General features: G+C 28.7%; 1 protein-coding gene across 1 annotated transcript; it reads left to right on the top strand.

Moving 5' to 3' along the window:
- Positions 1-15,229: 15,229 nt before the first annotated feature.
- On the top strand, positions 15,230-16,336 carry LOC131024791 (uncharacterized). The gene is made up of 4 exons (XM_057954327.1): positions 15,230-15,643; positions 15,736-16,006; positions 16,099-16,198; positions 16,282-16,336. Exons 1-4 carry the CDS (start codon positions 15,497-15,499, stop codon positions 16,334-16,336), a joined length of 573 nt encoding a protein of 190 aa, XP_057810310.1. The 5' UTR covers positions 15,230-15,496.
- The last annotated feature ends 6,291 nt before the right edge of the window (positions 16,337-22,627 follow it).

The raw sequence follows: 22,627 nt of genomic DNA, 5'->3' as shown, positions 1-22,627 counted from the left end.
TGATGGTTGGAAAAGATGAAAGGTCATAAATGTCGAAAATTATTCTTCTGCAGTATAATAAGTACATGCACATTCATGTGTATTTGGATGCGCAGTTCATTTATATTTAAATTCTAATTTAAATTCTAATTAAACTTCTAATTGATATCTATTTAATAAACAATTGTTGCCGTCCTTGCAGTGCGGATGGTCCGACATGAGTTTTTTTTGGTAATAAATAGTAGTGTATGTAAATATTATTTTTGTGGTTCTTCAAGTATTATTTTTGTGGAATAATTGTATTTTAATACAGAAATTTTAATTAAATTTTAATTTTGCATATGAATTGAAATTCAATCATACGAAGTTTTAATTTTGTTAATTTTTTACAAAATTATTACTAATTTTTAACAATTTAATGTCATTTTGATTAATTGAAGTGATAAATTAATGCTATCGTTACTAGCTGAAGACTAAGTAGTATAAACATCTAATTAAATTATGTAGTATCGGTCATTTAAGCCACATAAATATTTTGATCATTTACCTCGGTATCAAATTTGAGGCAATTGTCAATAGTGTGAAAAAATCACAAAAATTAAAAAATTTATATGATTTGAAGTAAATTTTTAATCCAAGTGTAAAACCATCATTTGAAAAATATTTATGCATTTGAGAGCAATTGTCCTATTTAATTGATGCACTACCCGATAATTCTCTCACATATATACGGATTTAGAAGCAATAGACGGGGCAAAATGAGGAAGTAAAACACGAAAGTTTATAAGAGATTATGAAGTAGTTATGCCCCAAGACGAGTCCAAGTAGTTATTTTAGAAGGTCTTGAAACAAAGAATGACACCGAAAGAGAACTTGAATAAGAGAGGAATTGCATGTAACGCCGCAGATTCGAAGTGCATCTTATATAATGTGGAAGCGAAAAGTACAATCCATTTATTCTCTAAATGTAAGTTTGCTACTTATATTTGGTCTGAAATTTATAAGTGGTTGAAAGTGTCTATGGTATCTCATGTTGATTCCGTTACTCGCTTTCTCAGACATTGTGAAATTTTGGGAAAATGAATTTTTTGAATAATAGGTGTCACTATTTGGATTGGGGTGGTGTGGTCCATCTGAAAAGCTAGAAATAAAATTATTTTTTAGGAGGAGTCTCATTGAGCCTACGAAAGTGGTGTAGAAGATTAAGATTAGAGTTTGATCGTAGATATTCTCAAAAGAACGAAAATTTGTCTGTTGTATATATTGCTAATTGGATTCTAGATCCTAGAGCGTCTTTGGAAGTGTAATGAAAGTGTAATCTGCTTGGATTTGTTTGGTGTAAGGAATATCCCTTGTACTCTGATTTTTATAAAAATATGTATCTTTTACCAACAAAAAATTAAAAAAAAAAACATATATACAAATTTAGAAGGATTTGAGAATTTTATTAATTTTTTTTGTTGAAGCAAGATAGCCACTTTTTAAAGTTTTTCAATTCAAATACTATAATATAATCCATTTTAAACTATGTTTCAATAAAACATTATTCACCCAAGGTTAGATGATGGAAGTAATATCAATATTCCACTCACATGGTACATGGATAAAAACGACAACAAAATATCACTTCATCTTTTTTAACAATGAGCCGACTTAAAATGGTTGTATTTTTATAAAATTATAATTTTCACTTTATATATGATTTTATAAACTAAAAGTAAAATTATACTGAAATTTCTTAAAATTATACCGAAATTTTCACTTTATATATGATCCTGAATTTACACTACATCATTTGTTGGGTTTTCGGTATGGGCCATGATTTTAGTATTTTATTTAAATTAAAATAACAAATGGAGTGGACCCTCTATCTTTGATTTTTCTCTTCTTTGATCTTAATGAAGTGGGCCCCAACGAGGTCTTAATTACTGCTGGTATAAAAATGACTTCGAATCCGCAAAGTATTTTTTAAGGTTGTAATATTCGATTTACACCCACGAGAACTATCCGAAGAAGATAAATGAAAATTATTTTAACCATAATATTTACAATTTAGCTTAATTAAATGATTGCATTAAGTTAATAAATTTTATCCTTAATTACAGAATTAAAAGGTAAATTGTATTTTAACCCATTACTACATCATAGTTATTTGTATTCGTTTTAAAGTAATTGGGAAATTGAGAACACTATGAGGAGGACATTTTATAATTTAATACTCCATGTATAATAATTTAACTGTATTTATATTTATCTTAAAAAATTTATTTTATGTAGTTTCAATTCATATATTCTTTTAAAGTTTTGAATTGCACATTAAATTTTAGTTATCATCGTCTATCGAAGCTTGAGCAATATTCTTTTTCGGGTTGTCCCACGAAGCTTGAGCACTTTTCTTATATGGCAAAAGTTTTTTCTCTTATTCACATTTTCACTTTTTCACCTACCACACATAACACGCAAAACACTATAAATTAAACTCGTACCAAAACGAAATTACTCATACTTCGTGAGATGGAGGGAGTACAACGCAAAGTCCTTTACTATCAACAACTTAAACTAATGAACCCTATCAAAGTAGCATGAAATATAAAGTTATTTTACGAGTATTAAATATAAATTTCAACTAAATGATTATATTTATCTACATAAAAGCTAATACATATATAGTTGTTTTGTGTTACATAAATATTAGTATTGTACTAAATCATTTACGAACTTGATTGAATCTCTTTAATTAAATCTTAGTACTAGTACTACTATTTTTTATCTAAAACAAATCAGTCTTATTATTGAATTTAGCATTGATGAACTTCAAATAACTGTAGCAAGGTACTAGAATTAATAGCATTAATTAAACTTGAATATAATTCCCTAGCTCGTGCACTGTAAACTTTTAAAAGATAGAGAGAAATCCGTCGTCAGATTATAAATTCACTGACGTAAATTTCCACTTTTATACAATTCGGCAACTATAATAACGACACATTCTTGAACAATTTAATGATTGTCAGATTTTGCAAATTGAACTCTTTCTCAACCAACTTTTTAGCAATATTTTACTATATTCTCTATTGTACTTTTTTTATTTTTTTTTGTATTTTTATTTTTAATTTATTTTTTAATAAAAATAAAAAAGTTATCAAAAAATTATAAAAAAAATAATTACAATATAGATAATATAATAAAATAACTAAATCTTATTTATATTTTAAAAAATAAGTTAAATATATTAAATTATTTTTTATTTAGATAAATTATGGGTGGTCACAATGTGACTATTTAGCATTAACTGAGTAATACTAAACAGCCACATTGTGGCCACCCACACACTAATATATAGAAATTGCAGTTTGTTAGTATGTGTTGACTGAGCGATCAAATGGTTAATGTGTCAAGTTAAAGTCTAAAAATCCTAAAGTTAAAGCCTACAAATCTTGATTTTGAGTTCATTGATACGATTTTTAAAATTTTTATTTAATATTATTAAATTATTAAATAAAATTACATTTACTTTTTTTCTCATTGTCAATCCTTGTTAGAATATTTATTCTAATACGAACTTGCATAATATAAATATATAATTACCAACGTCACCCGACTCACCCCTATTAAGGAAGCCCAATCTTATTCTTTTTTCCTTTAATTTTAAATAATTAACAAAAAGATAAATTGAACTTTAATTTTTATATGCATTACAAAAATAATAATACCAAAATATCAATAATAATCTACGAAGTATTAAAAATTTAAATAAAAAAGATAACACAAATATAAGCTAAATATGAGCCGTGCTCACACAAAATATGTAACATAAAATTTCTCTATATATAAATTAACATTATTAATACTTGTAATTTAACCGTTGAACCAAATTTGCTTCGAAAATAATTTAACTTTTATTCTTTAATAATAATAAATAAAAAAAAAGATTCTCCTTACTTTGTTACAAACACCTTGCAAACTCTTAGTACCATTTTATTTTTGGATAAATTAAACTCCACTCAAATTAATAGACAAAATTGAACAACTACAATTGATCAAACATCTCATAAATATTTTTAATGTAACAATCGAAACCGAGTACATATCATTTTTTCTTTTTCGAAATTTATATATAATGTGAATGTGAAATATGTTGAATTTTGGCCAAAATAAGTAATATTAATGCGTAGTCCAGCTGGATTTTGTTACAATGGAAATGGAATATTTTTTTTTCTTTTTCTGATATCACCATAAATGAAACACATGCACTGTTTGGAAGAAATTTTATGGGATTAACCGACTCCTCATTAGATTTAGGGCCCTATCATATCAAATTTCAATCAATTAATGTAGCCAGGTCCATCAACTACCTAACGACTAATGATGCCAATTTAATTATCCAACCCCACACTTTTTATTTTATCTTTATGTACTTACATTTCGTTTAGTTTCGATCATATTTATTCGTAACACACCGAAGGAAAAATGGATGGCTCTTCTTTGGGTCGATTTGAATCATAGGATATTTGGCTCCAAAAAATTAAAGTCAATCAAATGTTTTTTTACATAAAAGTGTTTTAGGGGTCACAATATTGGAAGTGTTGGTAAAACTTCAGTCCGATTCGGGGAGGAGTAAAATCCTCTCCGGTTTTGTGCGAATAAGGCCTATTATACACTTATTTATCTAAGTAAAAAAGAAATCATTCTCTACGTCCATGCACGATAAGTGTGGTGTGGAGAAGAGAGCACGATTTTTTTTAAGGTAAGAGAGCACGAGTTTTAAGAAAATATTGGGAGATGAGTATAAAATGAGGCATAAAGTTGATTTGTTAAATATTAATAAATGGTTTGTGAGATGAGGGTTTTGTAAATATTGTGTGTAAATGAGAGTAAATATTGTGTAGTAAAATGAAAAGATCACACTTATTATTAACGAATAAAATTAGCAAAAAGACCACTCTTATCGTGGACGAAGAAGTATTATCATAATAATTTATTTCAAAAACTAATGTATATTAATTTGTTAGTCTTGAATCTTTGATCCAAACTCAAGAAAGCTATATTCTTTTTCAATTCTCATAGAAAAAAAGGAGGCCGCCGTGAACTTAGAATAAGTGCATGGAAATTTATATAGTACTATAGTTTACATATATTACTTCATTTGTCCCATTAAGAATGTATTGTTTATGGCTATGAAATAAAAAAATCTCACTTATTTTAAGATATAAATTAAGTGAATTTTGAGCTACTATAAATGAAACATCATCATTAAATCATTAAAACAAAATTTGAATCATTATTAATGAGACGAAGATAGTATTCACTATGCAGGTCACTTGGGGGAATAGTTGGTTAGCTTTCGAAGACTTGAAGCCACATAAAACTTATAGTGATATATAAACACAACAACATATTCCAATATTTGTTTTTAACTAATCCCCAATCTCCTTAATATTGATTTGAGTTTTTTAATTAAGAACCTATTTAGCTTGCCTTAATTGAACTTTTAGACCCAACCAAGATACGTAGTCATAGTTAGATATCTTTTCCCAAATTAAAGGATTTGGGGGAGTATTGATTTATGTATGTATATATAATTGCACAAGCAAGTAGTAGTATTAGTAGGCAAGCTGAACTATGGAATAGTGAGGAAATGAACCTCGGAAACACAAAGCAAAAAGGCTTCTCTTTTTCTGCTAGAATTTGACACCACACGTGCAACTTGTCATCAAATGGTCTTTTGAATACATAGATACATCCAATCTAATTAATCCCTATCAAATAGTACTTCTATCTTAGACTTAGATTCGCTTCATATCCCCCCTTTCATATCAAGATCCATAAAATTAACTTTCATTCACTATTATATATTGGTAAAAATATGTAATTAAGTAGATATTTTACTACTTGGTATTTTTGTTAAATTATTCATGATTAATTGCATGTAAAATATTAATTTTTCATCAAATTCTGATTTTATATACAGATTTTAAAAGATAGTGTGGCGAGTATTAAACTTTCACTATATGATTTTGCATACAAAATTTTAAAAATAGCGTAAAGGTAATGTGGTAATTATCGAACTATTGATTTACTCTGATTTTGTTATCAAAGATTACAACCAATTTTACTACTGTAATGACTAGCTGAATAATCTGACTTTGCATAGTTTCGAAAGTGGTTGCAATGTGTCATCACATATGTCGTTTTTTTCTCTCGCCGATTATGCCACGTCAAATTGTCATATCAACATTAAATTTTGTCGAAATCTTGATTGGCAGTAAAATCAGATTAAATCAATAGTTCGGTAATTATCACGCTATATTTTAAATTTTTTTTATGTAAAACCAAAATGTGATGAAATTTCGGTAATTATCATGCTACATTTTAAAGTATGCATGTAAAATTTAAATATAACGAAAATTCAATAATTACTATGGTACTTTTTAAAATTTGTATGTAAAATTCAGAATTCGGTGAAAATTCAATAATTTATACTCCCTCCGTCCCACGAATCTTGACACATTTCTATTTTGGGTAATAATTATTACCTTCTATCTCCTACTTTATCACTTTTATTACTCTCTCTCTCTCTCTCCTACTTTATCACTTTTATATTTTATTAACTATACACTTAAATCACTAATTTATAATTCCGTGATTCACTTGTCGAATTCAAACGTGTTAAAATTCGTGGGACGGAGGGAGTATACAATTAAGCCAATTATTTAGCAGATATAATTAAATGGGATGGGTCGGGTTTGGGTCGTGAAAGATAACCTGCCACCAAATAATAAAACTAGACATAGGAAGATTGATCAAAAAAAAAAAAAAAAAACTAGACATAGGAAGAAACCTATTGCGTTTGCAAATAAATTAAATAAAAAGAATCCCATGTGTATGTTGGTCCAGCAATTATAGCCCTCTCATCTAGAGAGAGAGAGAGAGAGATGCTTAACCTAACATACGGTGGGTTAGGGGGGGTGGGCTCTTTGAATAAATATAATTATAAAAAAATAAATCATTATTTGTGTGTGGGTGCAAAACAAAAATAGAACGGGATACGGACACCTTGTACGGTTTCCGTACATTTAGGGATTTTGGACCACTCCCTCCTTCCTTGGATATCAATATCATTTTGTTCTACATTGTAACGCCGTTTTTTTTTTTTGGATGAGTCTCGGAATATAGTGACTACATGGTCTCCCGTTGTAACAGTGGCGGAGCTAGAAATTTTGATTTGAAGGTGAGACGGGCCGGAAGTCGAAAACTCAATAAAATACTACAGAAAAAAAGATTTTTATTTCATGAGACGCTCTGTTCGTCTCTCTCTAACTTCTACTTTGCATAGGAAAAAAAATTAAGAGTAGTACTTTTTGGACAAACTATGTTTAGATAAAAAAAAAAAAAACAAGGGTTAATTAAATACTTTTAAAAAGTGATTTATTTGATATTTTTTGTTCAAAATTAAAAAGTGTTTTATTGTTTTCTCCACATTTTAGTTTTATTTATAATTTTTAATAGTATAGTTTTGTAACTTTTGCACTTAAGAAAATAATAAGTAAAAGTTAAAAATTTACAAAAAGACTACAATTAATGTGGAGAGAACGATAAAACAAACTAAATCCTTTGTTATTTTGAATATTTTTTTTTAATAAATCAATTTTTTAAAGTATCAAAGTATTTTTTGTCCGAACATATTTTTGTCTAAATAGTATTATTAAAAAAGAAAAAGGGAGAAATAGAATACAATAATAATAAAAGTAACAATGTTTAAAAAGATTATAATACTAATAAATTAAATTGGGGACATTGATCAATACCCATTCTCCACTGCTAACACCATTTTAATACGTATATATGCAATATTGGAAGAACACTACTCCTTCCGTACTTGATAAATGTATTACTTGGTTAAGGATATACATTTTTAAAAATATTTAGTAATTAATATGTTGAATAGAGAAAGTGATCCATTAATTTTTAAATGTGGTGTTTTTAAGGAATAAAAATGTAAGGAATTGTGTGAGTTCATATCCCAAAAAGACGTGATACATTTTTTAAGGACAAACAAAACAGAAAAAATACAATACACTTTTCAGGAACTGATGGGGTATTTTATTTCATAATGTGTAAATTTTCTTCACAAATACATATTTGAATGTATGAAAATCACAATAATTAAAGTACATAAATTATATAAAAAAAAAAATCAAATCCATCCTAGGGAATCCTTTACGACAGCTGACTCGAAGCCTAAATTATGTTGAATTTTTAATTCATATACTGATATACAAGGTAAATTTGTAAAAATAGATATTTATTAGGTATTTTGATTGTAATTTGTGATATGTTTGGAGTATATTTATGAAAAAAAATTGTATATTAATGCGTAAAATGGTATTTTGCCCTGTGTCTTAATGCGAATAGTGGAACCTAAAAACATGTACGATGCATATAATGTATATTATCTTTTCTTTTCTCATGATAAACAACCAAAGAGAACGCACCCATATTGAAAATTTCTCACATGGAAAAGACCTAAAACTACACATATTCTTGTATGCATTAATGCATAGGCTGTTTTAAAGAACATTCACATCTCTCAATTTGGTATCAAAAGATTCTTCAACCAAAATGTTCGATTAGTTTAAACCTACGATGAGTTTTATATATGTTTGATTTTGCTATTCAAAAGTTTTATTCCCATGTGATTGTGTCAGCTGTCAACGTACAATTATAAATATTTGTATGATTAAATTAATCCCTCAAAAAAAAACTAAATATATATTACTTCATCCATCCCAATTCAATAGGTGTATTGGCATGTGATATTATAGTTTTGCTCAAATTATGATTTTGCACACCGTGAATATTTTCGATGAGTCAAAATTTGACGTGTCTATTACTAAGCACATGTGGCAGATGCGGCTTCTTTTTGAATGAATAAGAAATGATGCAGTTGCTTAACTCTGATTATTTGTTTCAATTTTTCGTTCAATTCTTCACTATGTTCTACAAAATATGCTTTAAATCACAGCTTAAATGCCCCAAATACCGAAACTCTAAGAATTTAAAATAAAGCGGCGGCATATTCAAAAGTATGAAGCTACGTCGTTTCTATAATCGGCCGATCATGCCACGTCAATTAGTCAGGTTGTTATGTCAACAATGATTTGAGAGAAATTTGAAATCGTGTGCAAAATCGAAAAGAATACAAAGTTTAGATATTTGAAGGCAAATTTTGAAGTTGCAATGCAAATTCAGAATTTGAGCAAAGTTGGAGTATTTACAAAATTACGAACCAATAATACCACAATCCAATATGCCATATTTCCTTATTTGGACGTCTTATTTCAATATTTCACTTGCTAAAATAAAAATTACTAATATATAACAAACACCCTCGTATAACTCAGTATTTACACTAAATATCATTATGGCCGCTACACATAATTATCTCTCATTTTCACTTGAAAAAATATCATAATTTTTCTCTCCAACTTTTCCAAACAAAATATATAAAAGGGTGTTTGGGGTCCACTCAAGTTTTATGTGATGTAGTTGTCATGGGTGGGCCTAGATAAAGTGATGGGCCAAAGCCCAAAAGTAGTACAAGCACACCTACCCCCCACCCCCCCCCCCACCCCCCCACCCCACCCCACCTCATTTCAGTCCATGAACCACAATGGCGTACCTTTTTTTGTTCGTTTGTTTGAATTGATTTGTAGAGAGGGCAAGCTCATACATAGACATAATAGGGTATGTGTCCATTCATATCTAGTGATAATTTAGGTTGGTCGAATGTCGCGATTCATCTCTCAATAATTCAACATCATTCACATCATAATATATAGTACTACTATATATTTTTTTGTAATATTCTATAGACATCTAAATAGGATGAATGTGTAACACTCAAACATATTAAGATATAAAACAGATTAAATATAGTAGCAGTATATATGAAAAAACGTGTCTGTGTTATATGCCAAGTGAATGAATGTGCGAGAGTTGTCAACCACTTCTTTAGCACCTCAAAGATCATGCAATCGATCTATTTATCCTTTTGAGATTTTTGCCTTTACATACACACGATTGAAACCAAAGAATATGAGATGCAGCGTGCGTGAGTTGGTCTAGTGGTAGGCAGGGGCGGATCCAGGATTCAATGTTAGGGGGGGCTGAATCTATTGGACTACGGTGCTTGAAAATATTTACACGGGCCCCCGAAGCAAATTTTTTTGAGCATTCCATACAATTCATTTCATACATTTTTTCAACAATCACTTAATATAATAAGATAATTGTTCGCAATTCAATTAATTCAACATCAAGTAGATTGAAAGCATATAATTTTTAATTAAATGAGATTTTATTAAAAAAGAGAAGAAAAAACAGACCTAGATTGAAAGCATATAAAAACGTACTTTTATTCATTTTTCTTAAAAAAAAATTGTTTCATCTTCTAAACAAATAAACTAATTTTCATTGTTAGTAATTAGTAATTTTACTTTTACCTTTAGAATTGACTCAAATTTAACATTAAAAATTAACTAAGAAAGAAAAAATGATAAAAATAATACTATAAATGTAACAACTCAATGTGTTGAGCAATTAATATGGATAGTTGGATACTATAAATAATGTATTACTATATTTTTTCTTGTATTTTTTTATTTATATACACATATATATAGATATAAAACAAAATAATAAATATATATATCTATAATTATAAAAAAAAAAACTCAAAAATTAGGAGGGGGCTGAAGCCCCCCCTAGCCCCCCTGGATCCGCCACTGGTGGTAGGTAATTAATGTTAAAGATCTGAGATCTTGAGTTCGACTCCACCGTCATACGATTTTTAATTTTTTTTATTTATTTATTTCTTATTGCCATATAAATTTTATATAAAATTGGAAGAATTCGTCGTTCATCCGGTTTTCTTGCGAGGGTGTATAAGATATTGACAATATTTAATTACTAATAATTTACTCCATCCGTCCCATTAGGCTTGTCTCATTTCTTTTGACCACGGTTATTAAGGAGAGTATAATAAATGTAATAAAAATGTAGAAATGTGCGAGGACATATTATTTGTAGTGTAAAATTATTATCAAATATAAAAACAAGACAAGACAAGATTAAAGAGACAACCCAAAAAAGAAAACATGATAAGATCAATGAGACGGGGAGTAATACTTAGTAGTTGTTAATTAACTTATGTTATGTATGTGATGAAGTTGAGAAACTAAAAACTCTTCTTAATAAAACATTTGTTCAAATCTCATTTAGTTCTATGAATTATAATTTCATTTTATGTGGATATTTAATCTAGCAACTTAAACCTTGTTTGATTGTTTATTAACCTTATTTATTTGAAATTTATTACAATCTAGTATTAATTTGGAATTCATTCATATGATCATACAAATCTCAGGTTACATAATTATAGCACTCTGCATTAATTCAAGAGATTAATTAAGCTCGGACCGTATTGTTCTAAAATTAGTCAAACTATATATAGTCGCACGTGCATGAATACTTCGAAAATGATAATTAAACGATATATAAATGAGGGTGTACATATAAATATAGCATCAACAAAAATTAATACTAGAATTTAACTTGATACGAAAAATCACAATAAATTGATTAAATTACGTACGGATAAAAATTTATAAGACAATATGCTATTCACATTCAAATTCATGTCTGCTAGCATACTTGTTAATTTATTGATAATTTATAAATATATAAAATTAAGTGAATTTTCACTCGCAGTAAAATTTCTCCAGTGATTTTCTTTGTTGTATGGTCTGCATGCTTTAAAAAATGAAGTTTAATTACACAATATTTTGAAGAGCAGTTGCGAATTTATCTTATAAAAATAATATATATATATGTATATATAATATAAATTATATTATATAAAATAAGAGTAATTTTTAATTTATAAATAAATATACTTCAAAATCTAATTTCATAATAACCAACACATATTTAATATTTATATATACTCACCGAAAAGCAAGTCAACAATTGAGTATGATGCATTAAAAAGCGAATACCCTTTACGCATAACGAGACAGTGGCGCAATTTTTCCTATTCTTTTATCTCTTTTTCTGTACAAAAAACGCCTTTTTTTAAATTAAAAAAAACATATATTTATTTATTAATTTACACAAAATCTTGGGTACACCTGGGTGTACCGTACAACAGGGTTGACCCGTACCCAAAATAGTGTTATTTATATGAGTTGGGTCAGGATATGGGTTCAAATCAGAGTGCGGGTCAAAGTTTAAGTGAAGGTGTGACCCGGTTGTACGGTACATCCGGGTGTACCCAAGACCACCTCTATTATTTATTAGAAAAGGAGAGGTGGTGGAATTGAAATCGTATAACTAAGATATTTTCATTGATGATGTTTATTTAGTAAGTGGGGTTTCAAATGTTAAATAAATCAATAATTATCCCATTTCATTAAATATCTTGTCTAAAATTGAATTTTATTGTGGTTGAGACCTAATTTCCATTGAAAAAAAAGCTGTGAATCCAACACTCGCAAAATCATACTACTATTTGTGTATATTTTTCTCTTTTTCTTTTTAATTTTCCAATTCAAAAACAGTGTTTTGCTCTTTTTATTGTTTAGCAGCAATAAAAACAGTGGATCACGTTTTTATCTTTGAGTTGACCGACGATACTAATTTCCTATAAAACGTGATTTAATTAGTTAGTTGTGTTGCAGCTTTCTTGAGTTCGTGCATGTTCTAACAATTATCCGATTTGGATTCCTTAATAAAAATATTATTAATCGAAATATCACAGGGGTTTGTCGGAAAATCAATAATTGATCAAGTGATTAAGGTGTTTAAGGATGACAACAAGCATATTATACTAATCATTTCGAGATTGACATCGGACACTATCATAATTCATAAGACAAGAGTGTCATATTTATAGCAGCTACTGTTATATAATAATAGAAAATTATTATGTGAATAAATATATAAAGTAATACCAGTAGTTATCGTTACTTCTATAATAAAAAAATTCGATGATAAGAATGCAGATTTCATATCATTCGTGTAACAGTGTAAATAACGTTGTTACACGAATATATAAAGTTCGTGTGACAGTTTTAGTTATATTGTTACACGAATAATATGAAACTTTCTGTGTAATCATCGAATTTTTCGTGTAAGGATATTAAACAAAATGGCTATCGTTACATATTTTTATCCATATAAATAGAATTTCCTTTTATTAGTCTCATATTACACTGAATAAATTGTAAAATTACTCGGCTACTTTACAGTAAAAAATATATATATTCGGCTACTTTTATAAAACAATATTTTCATAGAGTTAGTACTTTTATATGCTTACAATTACTAGTTTTACATGTTCAAAAATGATTTTAGTTGACGAGTTTACTCACGAATTGAATTATTCTAAACACAAACCCAGCCTATTTATATATATATTAGTAATATAATTTTTCAATAAACGAAATCAAATGAATTTTTAGCAAACTACTATCCGAATAGCTCGTCGTGCTAAAATAAAAACTTGTGTACATATTAATCTAAAGATTTAACTATCTTTAAATTTAATTTTTTTTTTGAGGCGTATTATTATTATTATTATTATTATTATTATTATTATTAAGGTTGTTTTCAATAATGTCGGCCGCCGATATTAAAACAAAAATGGTGGAAAATAGTTTAATAATGTGTTAATGAAAATTAGAGGGGCATGGGAAAAAAGTGAAGGACAATGAGGAAAGGAACAGCTCATCTCTTAGATTTGGGGGTCCCACCAAATTTCTGCTAAATCTAGATTTCCTCGCCTGCAGGCCCCACGTCTCATTTTTTGACGATGACCTCGTCAAACCTTTCACACACACACACTCTCTCATCTAAGTGGGAAGAGTTTGTGATTGGGATGGATATTACTGTTGCTCTCAAAAAATACTCCTAATTTATATTTTAAAATTAAATTTTATCTAATCTCAACACCTCTCTTATCTATATATATATAAAAGTAATATAAGCTCTATCCTACGTGGCGTAATAAAATCACTCTATTCTAATTTTCCTCCATTCTCATTGATTCTTATTTTTTATAAATTTTTAATCAATAAAACCTATCATCAACAAATTTCTATAGCTAATTTCTTATACATTAATTATATCTCAATCATACATATCTAAAAATAATGAATCTCGAGCTGCTCTAAAAATAATGAATCTCGAGCTGCTGCACAAGATAATATATATCTAATATAATGATTATAATTTATACTTGCATTATATACTTGCAATATAATGATTGGGATGAAAGAGAAATATACAAAGATATATTTTTCGAAAAACATGAATCTCGAGCTGCTCTAAAAATAATGAATCTCGAGCTGCTGCACAAGATAATATATATCTAAAATAATGACTAATATCTTTCGAAATATACTTGCAATATAATGATTATAATTTATACTTGCATTATATACTTGCAATATAATGATTGGGATGAAAGAGAAATATACAAAGATATATTTTTCGAAAAGCACGCAGCACAAACTATAATCTTTATCTCTTTCTCTTAATTTTAATTATTAATATATGTATTTCATCAACATCACAATTATTAACAAATTATAGATAGACTCAAATTCTTAGATAAATCTTATCAAAGGTAGAATTCTTTGTCAAATTGACAATCTTATATTTCATCTATAAAAAGGATCGGTTCTCCTTTCTTTCTCCTGTGCTGTACCGGTTCTGCTTTCTTTCTCCACTGCCCTACCGGTTCGTAAGTTGAAGTTTCTGCTCTCTTTCTACGTAGAGGTATTTATTTAGCCCGTCGAAATTCGTTGATGTATTTATAAAGTGCGTAGAATTGTGTGAATCTGATTTTAATAGAAACAAGTATATTTTGTACAATTAGGTGGTTGCATCTGGAAACTTCATTTTTAATTTTCAGTTTAATTCCTCCTAACTTCATCTTGTGGCTTCATTATTTGATCTATATTGATATCGGCTTCTGTTTCAGTTTAATTCCTCTTTCCGTGAATGTGATTTAATTGGCTTCCAGAATAGTTTGTTTAGCTCCTCGATTAAATGGATTGTACGAGCATGAAATTTAAGTAAATAAGGTTATAAGGCAATGAATCAATGCTAGCTTCTTTCTGCTCACCTTTTATATGCTTGCCTTATTTAAATGGATTGTACGAGCATGAAATTTAAGTAAATAAGGTTATAAGGCAATGAATCAATGCTAGCTTCTTTCTGCTCACCTTTTATATGCTTGCCTTATTTGTGGGTGTGAAATCATCTGCTGTCTTCAGTAAAAACATGCAAATATGTGGTTATGGGGTTTTGTACTTCTCCTTTTGAACATACAGTATTAAAAGATAGGAGTATTTTACATTGTATACTTTTTTCCTTTGCAAAATAATTTTCTTGCCAATCGTGTGAATAATAGCATATTTGATAATTTATTTACTTACTCTAAATATAGGAAATGTCGACGAATAATGAAGCTATTCCTTTGAGCATCATCAAGGAAAAAATACGAAATAAATATGTGGTTGTCAGAATTTTGCGCTTATGGGTTCAAAAAGATAAATTGGGCAAGGAAGGACTTGAAATGATCGTGATTGATGAATGGGTAAGTCTTATCACAATTTTATTTAATAAATAGTTTTGTAAAATTATTAATTTTCAATTTATGCTATCTAATAACATATTTTTATTATGTAGGGCAACAAAATTCAAGCATCCGTCTCAACAGTGAACAAGAATAAGTTTCATGAGTTACTTAAAGAGGGACAAATAACCGTTATTAAAAACTTCCAAGTAGTGAAAAACAATCCTAACTTTCAGCATGCAAAAATCAATCATGAGTGGAAAATCAGTTTTACCTTTAGAACCATTGTTTATGAATCAACTGAACGCCCGAATATTACTGAAAATGGATTTGATTTCATCCATTTTCGAAATATTCATTCACATGATCAAGAATTGGTATTGGGTAAGTATAACATATTATAGAAAAAAAATATTTTATTATATAATTTTCTAATATTAGTTTTGATTGTGTATTTAAATTACATTTTTTTGTAGATATTCTTGGGGAGGTAAAAACTGAAAATATTACCATAGATTGTGTTGAAATGAAGCATGGCAAAGCTAAGAAGTGTGACATAACATTGGCTGATGCAGAGTAAGTTTCTAAATTTTTCGTTTAATAATGATTAGTATTTCTAATTTTATTTTAAATTATGTTTTTAATTATATATGTAACAGTGGCACACAAGTAATTTGCGTATTGTGGGAATCATATAATATATATCTAAAATAATGAACCTCGAGCTGCTGCACAAGCCGCTGTATTCCAGTCCAATGAACCAGAAAAGCACACAGCACACCAAGTGCTCGACGGAAAGACTGAATCGAAACTATATATAATCTTTATCACTTTCTCTTAATTTTAAATTTCTATATATCTAATTTCAATTATGATGTCATTTAATTTTTTTTTTAATAACCCGTTTCTAAGTTTCCAATAGCTAGAATGATTATGAGTCCATCAGATTTCGCTAAATTTCCAATTCGGTTTCAGAGAAGGCAATTTCCTGTGAATGTTTGTTTTGCTATGACAATAAATAAAAGCCAGGGACAATCTCTTTCAAATGTAGGATTATACCTACCGAAACCAGTTTTTAGTCATGGACAACTCTACGTGGCAATCTCAAGAGTCACTAGAAAAAGAGGTTTAAAGATTTTAGTATGTGATGAGAGTGGTCATACCCAAGACACAACAACTAATGTTGTGTATGATGAAATTTTCGATAGATTATGAGGTAATTGCAAATTTAATATTTTATTCAAACTTTACAAATTTTAAGTCATTAACGGTATTATTTAAAATATTTTTTTCTTATATTTTGCTAGGTTGATTTGATATGTGCGTGCTGCTTGTGATTGGAGGGAATAAAGGTACAATAAATCCCATCATATTTTTTCATGTTCATAGATAAAATATGTTATATAAGGATGGTTGAGCCGGGTCGGTTTGGGGACGATGGTTAGGCCGGAGTTCTTGAAACTGACATTCCCGCTCTTCTTTCCTTTCCTTTTTGTTTTCGTTTTAGACGAGTACTCTTTTTTCCTTCTACGGTTTTTCCTACCGGGTTTTCCGTAAAAGGGTTTTAATGAGGCTCGGCCCTTAGTCTGTTTCTTTTGTACTTTCAAGGGTTTCTTAGGTTTTTCTTTTCTTTTATACATAATAGCATGAGGATGGATATATTTCGTCTTTTACTGTATCATGTTTCGGCTTCATACTTTGGTATTTGCTTCTTCTTTTTTTGTTTTTTTTTGGAGGAGGAGCAGAAGTTGATTTTTAAGCATCGAAAAATTCTAAAATCATCATAATCAGATTGGATTGGTGGAAGTGTCTAAAATTAGTTTCTGAGTTCAGAGAATTATTTGTCTAAAAATATATTTAGTTAACATCTTTTACTTTAAAACAAACTTATTTAATGCTTTATTTTAGTGAAAAAAATCATCAAATAAAAAATGTAATAAATAATTACAAATATTTATATATTTTCATTTATTCCCGTCGATTTTCGACGGGTTACCGACTAGTATACTCCTATATTACTCCATCCGCCCCAACCAAGTTGAGGCGTTTCTTTTGGACACGTAATTTAAAGAGAGAATAAAGTGTTTATAAAAAACAAGGTGTAATTAGTAACTTTAATTTATTTCAAAAAAGAAAATGACTCAACTTCATTGGAAGTTTGGAACGATCGACCCGATAAAGAATACGACTCAACTTCGTTATGACATATGGGTAATATATATTGATATGATAATTTTTTCATAAATGTGGCATATTATTAATACAAGTTTTAATAAAGTTGTTATAGGTAAAATAAATGTATAATTTCTAATGTGTTGGTACAAAAAAATAGAATAAAAATAGTATATTTTTTATAGTTAAATATAAGAGAGAATGTATGACGTAATGGTTCAAAAAGTAAAATAAGATTATTTTTCGTGAAAAAAAAAGAATTAAGTATAATTTTTTTTTGTGGATCGAGGGAGTATAAATTTAGGTCAGCAAAACTAGTGTTTAATACAAGTGTTATATTACTAATTGAATATATATATAATGTACCATGATAGTTCAAGCTTTACATATACTTAATTTATGGTAACAACTAACTATCTAGGTATATTTTAAATAAAGTTGAACTTAATTAAATTCTTAATTAAATAAATACTATGATATGCTTAATTTAAGGCATGTTCTTTATGTAACAATACATTACCATCCAAAACAATAACATATGCATTTTTCTAAAGTTTCATGCAATGTATAAAAAAATTAAGTACTACATGCATGACCTTGCAAAACAAAATACTCCTACTAACTTAAAAAAATATTTCATAAATTTCATTTTCAGTCTTTGTCACAGACTACAGTGACCTCGATGAATTCAATGAATATTCCACGTCTATTTATTATGGGTAATGTGAATAGAAGTCAATAAAATTTAACGAAAATATTGGTATCATAGCAATTTTAATAACCATTGAAGTTTATGCCACTCCAACGCATATACCTTACCACAAATGTCTGGAAGAGAAAAACTGGAAATTGATATCATAATTCATATATTTGTCGGTGCAAAAAATAAATTATAATAGTATAATATATCGTGTTTATTAATATTTTAACAATATATAGGATCGAAAAATATATATATCTCATAAATTATCTAAAAAAAAGTACTTTTAACATCTTCTAATAAAATTGAAATGTCCAATCTCCGTAAACGTAACAACTCCGAATAACAAAGAATGTTTATAATTACGAAAAATTATATAAAAAGTAATAAATTTTTAAGCTATTTCTTAATGTAAATATTTGTTATATTTCTTTTATCTTTGTTTTGGAGGCAATTTCTTTTATCTTATTATTATCCTAAAATCCCCATAATCTTTTTTTCTCAACGTGGGCCCACATAGTGGGCTGGCTGTGGAAATGACTGCATTGGACACGTGTAAACCTACACCCCCGGCCCATTTTAGTGGTTTGGTCTTGAAAGAGGGAAAATACCGGAATATTTGGAACTTTTTGCTATTGTGTCTCGCCTACAATTAAGTAGGGGATAGGATTAATACCCGTCATTAATCCTTAATTAAAAAGGACTTTAATACTTGATTACGACACTTCTTTTTACACATGAAACTGTCCTTCTATAATTATATATATATATATATATATATATATGAAGGTAATCGGCGTGGGTTTTAGAGTATACATCACGGTGGGGAATTACATGGGTGGGTTGCGGTTGATCGGCGAAGGTAAGCGGCGGAGGTTTAAGAGAGAATTTAGGGTTTGTGCCGATAGAGATAGAAGAGAGGAATAGCGGAAATGAAATGTAAATGCCGATAGAGTTAGGGTTAATTAGGAGTATATCTAATTTAATTACCTCCCTTATTAGAATGTAATTGAACCCTAATTATTTCTATATTAAGACTGAGCCTATTGGAGTGGGACAATTTAAAATGGAAAACGAGCTTATTGAAGTGGGACGGAGGGAGTAAAAAAGAACAAAGAACAAAAATAAATTACAAACTAAATCTCAGATATATCCAAGAGGGTAAACAACCGTTACGACAAAGGTTGAGGGCGAGGGTGGAGGTGGAGTCAAGAAGGGTGAGTCCTAATAAGATTTTAGTCTTACTCATTAATAAGAATGCTTATAGGACATAAGCACAATTTCTTATAAATAAATAAACTATTTTTTATTTTAGATAAACTCCACTTACTACAATATCCATTATTATTTACAAATTTTTTAAAACTCGTATCATCCATAAAGTGGAAATAATACAATATGATGGACGTGAGCAGATTATTAATATTGAGTTGGTGTTTGCTATCATGGCTAAATACAGAATATCCTGATTTAAGTTAATCCAAGGGGGATGTGGTATTATTAATCCTAAGAAATCTGGATTAATAATGCTGGGTCGTCGGATTAAACCGGGTCATCCGCATTATTACTAAATAATACCAAACACTAGACTGGTCTGTACTAAATTAGCTAATACAGTGTATTAGCCAATATCAAACACGCTCTTTGTTCATTATCAAATCAAGTATGTCAAATGCGGATTAGCATGTTTCAATTAGCAATGATACGGAATAAAGAGAGGCATATAAATTAACGTTATGATTAGTGGAGCCCCAGGTGCTAATCATGGCCGTGTGTATCATGAAAATGATAATCTTTTTGAAACAAATAAATAGCAACAGTTATTTAAAGGGGGAATTAATGATGATTAGGAATATAATGATGGTAATTAGTGTTTTGCCAACCTCTCAATTTTTCTTAACGGTACATATAGGGGTTTGACCGAATATTTTTATCTGACCAAGATAAGGATAATTAAGATTAGAGTAGTGCTACAATAATAAATTTTGTACAATAATTAAGATTAGAGCAGTGCTACAATAGTTTTTTGAACAATTTTTTAATATTACTATTATTTTGTAACTTTTGTACTTTATAAAATAATAAAAATTAGAAAAATTATTAAAAAAATTCAAAAAAAACTACAACGTAGAGAAAACAATAAAACTAACTAAATACTTTTTTTTTCTTGAACCAAAATTTTAAAATAACTTCATTTTTTTAAGTATTTAACTACTCCCTCCATCCCACGAATCTTGAGTCACTTTTCTTTTTCGGTCGTCCCACGAATCTTGAGTCATTTCCTTATATGGCAAAATTTTTTCCCTTTATTCACCTTTTCACCTATCACGCTTAATACACTAAATACTATTTTCTTAATTTCCGTGCCGAAAAGAATTGACTCAAGATTCGCGGGATGAAGAGAATATTTTTTATTTAGACATATTTTATCCAAATAGCATTATTTTTATCTGAACATATTTTTAAAGTATTAATAATTATAGGCTTTCGATATTTCTTTTAAGTATTACTAAATTCGGAGAGAATTATTGAAATGTCCATTTGTCAACTAGCCATTTGAAACATAATTAAAGACAAAATGACGATTTTGAATTTAAAAATTATGTGTTTGAATCCTAATAAATGGATTCTAAGTTTAGGTGTGCGTATCCACATATTGTAGTTGTAGACACCTAAAACCCCTAAACCTTACCTCTTAAACCCTAAAAACAACATTAATTGATAGAATGTTTACAATTTCATAGGTTTATAGAAATAATTTTGCAATTGTAGGGGTTTTATCAAATTCAACTATCATTTTCACATTGCATATCACGGAAGCGATTGCTAGGATTATTTTAATTATGTTTAATTATCTAATCAACTCTAATGATTAATACAATCCCAATTATGAATTAAAAAAAAGGGGAAACAAGGCAAGGAAACAAGAAAACAATTCATTTGTTGGTTTTCTTGATCGTGTTTTTGGTGACACAACACATATGTCTAAGAAAGTCCTAAAAAAAGAAATATTGATGTGCGACAATTGTATTTAATTATGATGTTTTAAAACCGACCTCGATCACTATTAATTTTTATATCATCACTCCGAGAATTAAGGAACCAAATGCTCATTAAATCATATATTAATCCTAATATTTGCCTTTCGCTTTCTCTTTCCCAAGAATTAAGGGAACAAAGGGTCCCAATTTAGTTTTTTTATAGTATATGGTTTTATGTTGGCATGCAAATTAATCAACAATTAGAACACTTCATGCAAAAAAAACCATTTAAATATGAAAAATATTCGAATCGACGACTATAAAGAAGTTCTTTTCAAAATCCTTGAACAATATATTATCTAATTGATGGAATGAAATTTTATAATTGAAACCAACATTTTCTAAAACGTATAAAACATATCACAAAAAGAAGTCTTTAAAATTAAATAAAAAATTGACCCTTAGATCATCAAGCTCTACGGTTGATTCATCACCTTGTTGGTTAAATTCATGGTCCTGAGTTCGAATACCAAAGGTAGCAAAAAATTATTTTTGGCAATTCATGCCTTTATACAATTTATTCATGCGTGTTATACATAAAATTCATGCATTTTTGCTGGTTTGTAATTCTTAAAATAAGGGTGGTTTATTGAATAATTAAAATCTCTAACCCTAACTTCGCCCACTTGAATGGGACTTACTCCCTCCGTCCCTGAAATAAGTTCCTCTTTTTCCTTTTTGGGACGTCCCCCAAATAAGTTCCTCTTTCTTTCTTTCCATTTTTGGACAACTACCCCACCACTAATAATACTTTATTTATTCTTACTTTTCACTTTTTCACCACTCACAATACTAATTATAACACTTTTTCATCTTTTCACAACTCTCAATACTAATTATAACATATTTTTCTTCACTATCAATACACTTTATCATTTTTCCTTAAAACCCGTGCCGTTCCCAAAGAGGAACTTATTTTGGGGACGGAGGGAGTATATTTTTTCATTTATGAGCAGTACATAGATGATAGATCCATTTATTTAATTATTATGAAAGAGAATGATAATTATTGAGGTTTGAAAAATAAGAATCTAAACACATGATGGGGACCATATATTCCAAACACATATAATGTGACGCATATGGTGGGGT

Source organism: Salvia miltiorrhiza, chromosome 5 (genome assembly GCF_028751815.1).
Source record: "Salvia miltiorrhiza cultivar Shanhuang (shh) chromosome 5, IMPLAD_Smil_shh, whole genome shotgun sequence".
NCBI classification, from domain to species: domain Eukaryota; kingdom Viridiplantae; phylum Streptophyta; class Magnoliopsida; order Lamiales; family Lamiaceae; genus Salvia; species Salvia miltiorrhiza.
This window is presented reverse-complemented; position numbering and strand designations above follow the sequence as displayed.

Excerpts from the sequence above, each read along its gene's own strand:
- LOC131024791 (XM_057954327.1), top strand. The coding sequence starts at position 15,497 with ATGTCGACGAATAATGAAGCTATTCCTTTGAGCATCATCAAGGAAAAA. Across the intron at positions 15,644-15,735 it reads TGATCGTGATTGATGAATGG|GGCAACAAAATTCAAGCATC; the intron begins GTAAGTCTTATC and ends TTTATTATGTAG. Across the intron at positions 16,199-16,281 it reads ATAACATTGGCTGATGCAGA|TGGCACACAAGTAATTTGCG; the intron begins GTAAGTTTCTAA and ends TATATGTAACAG.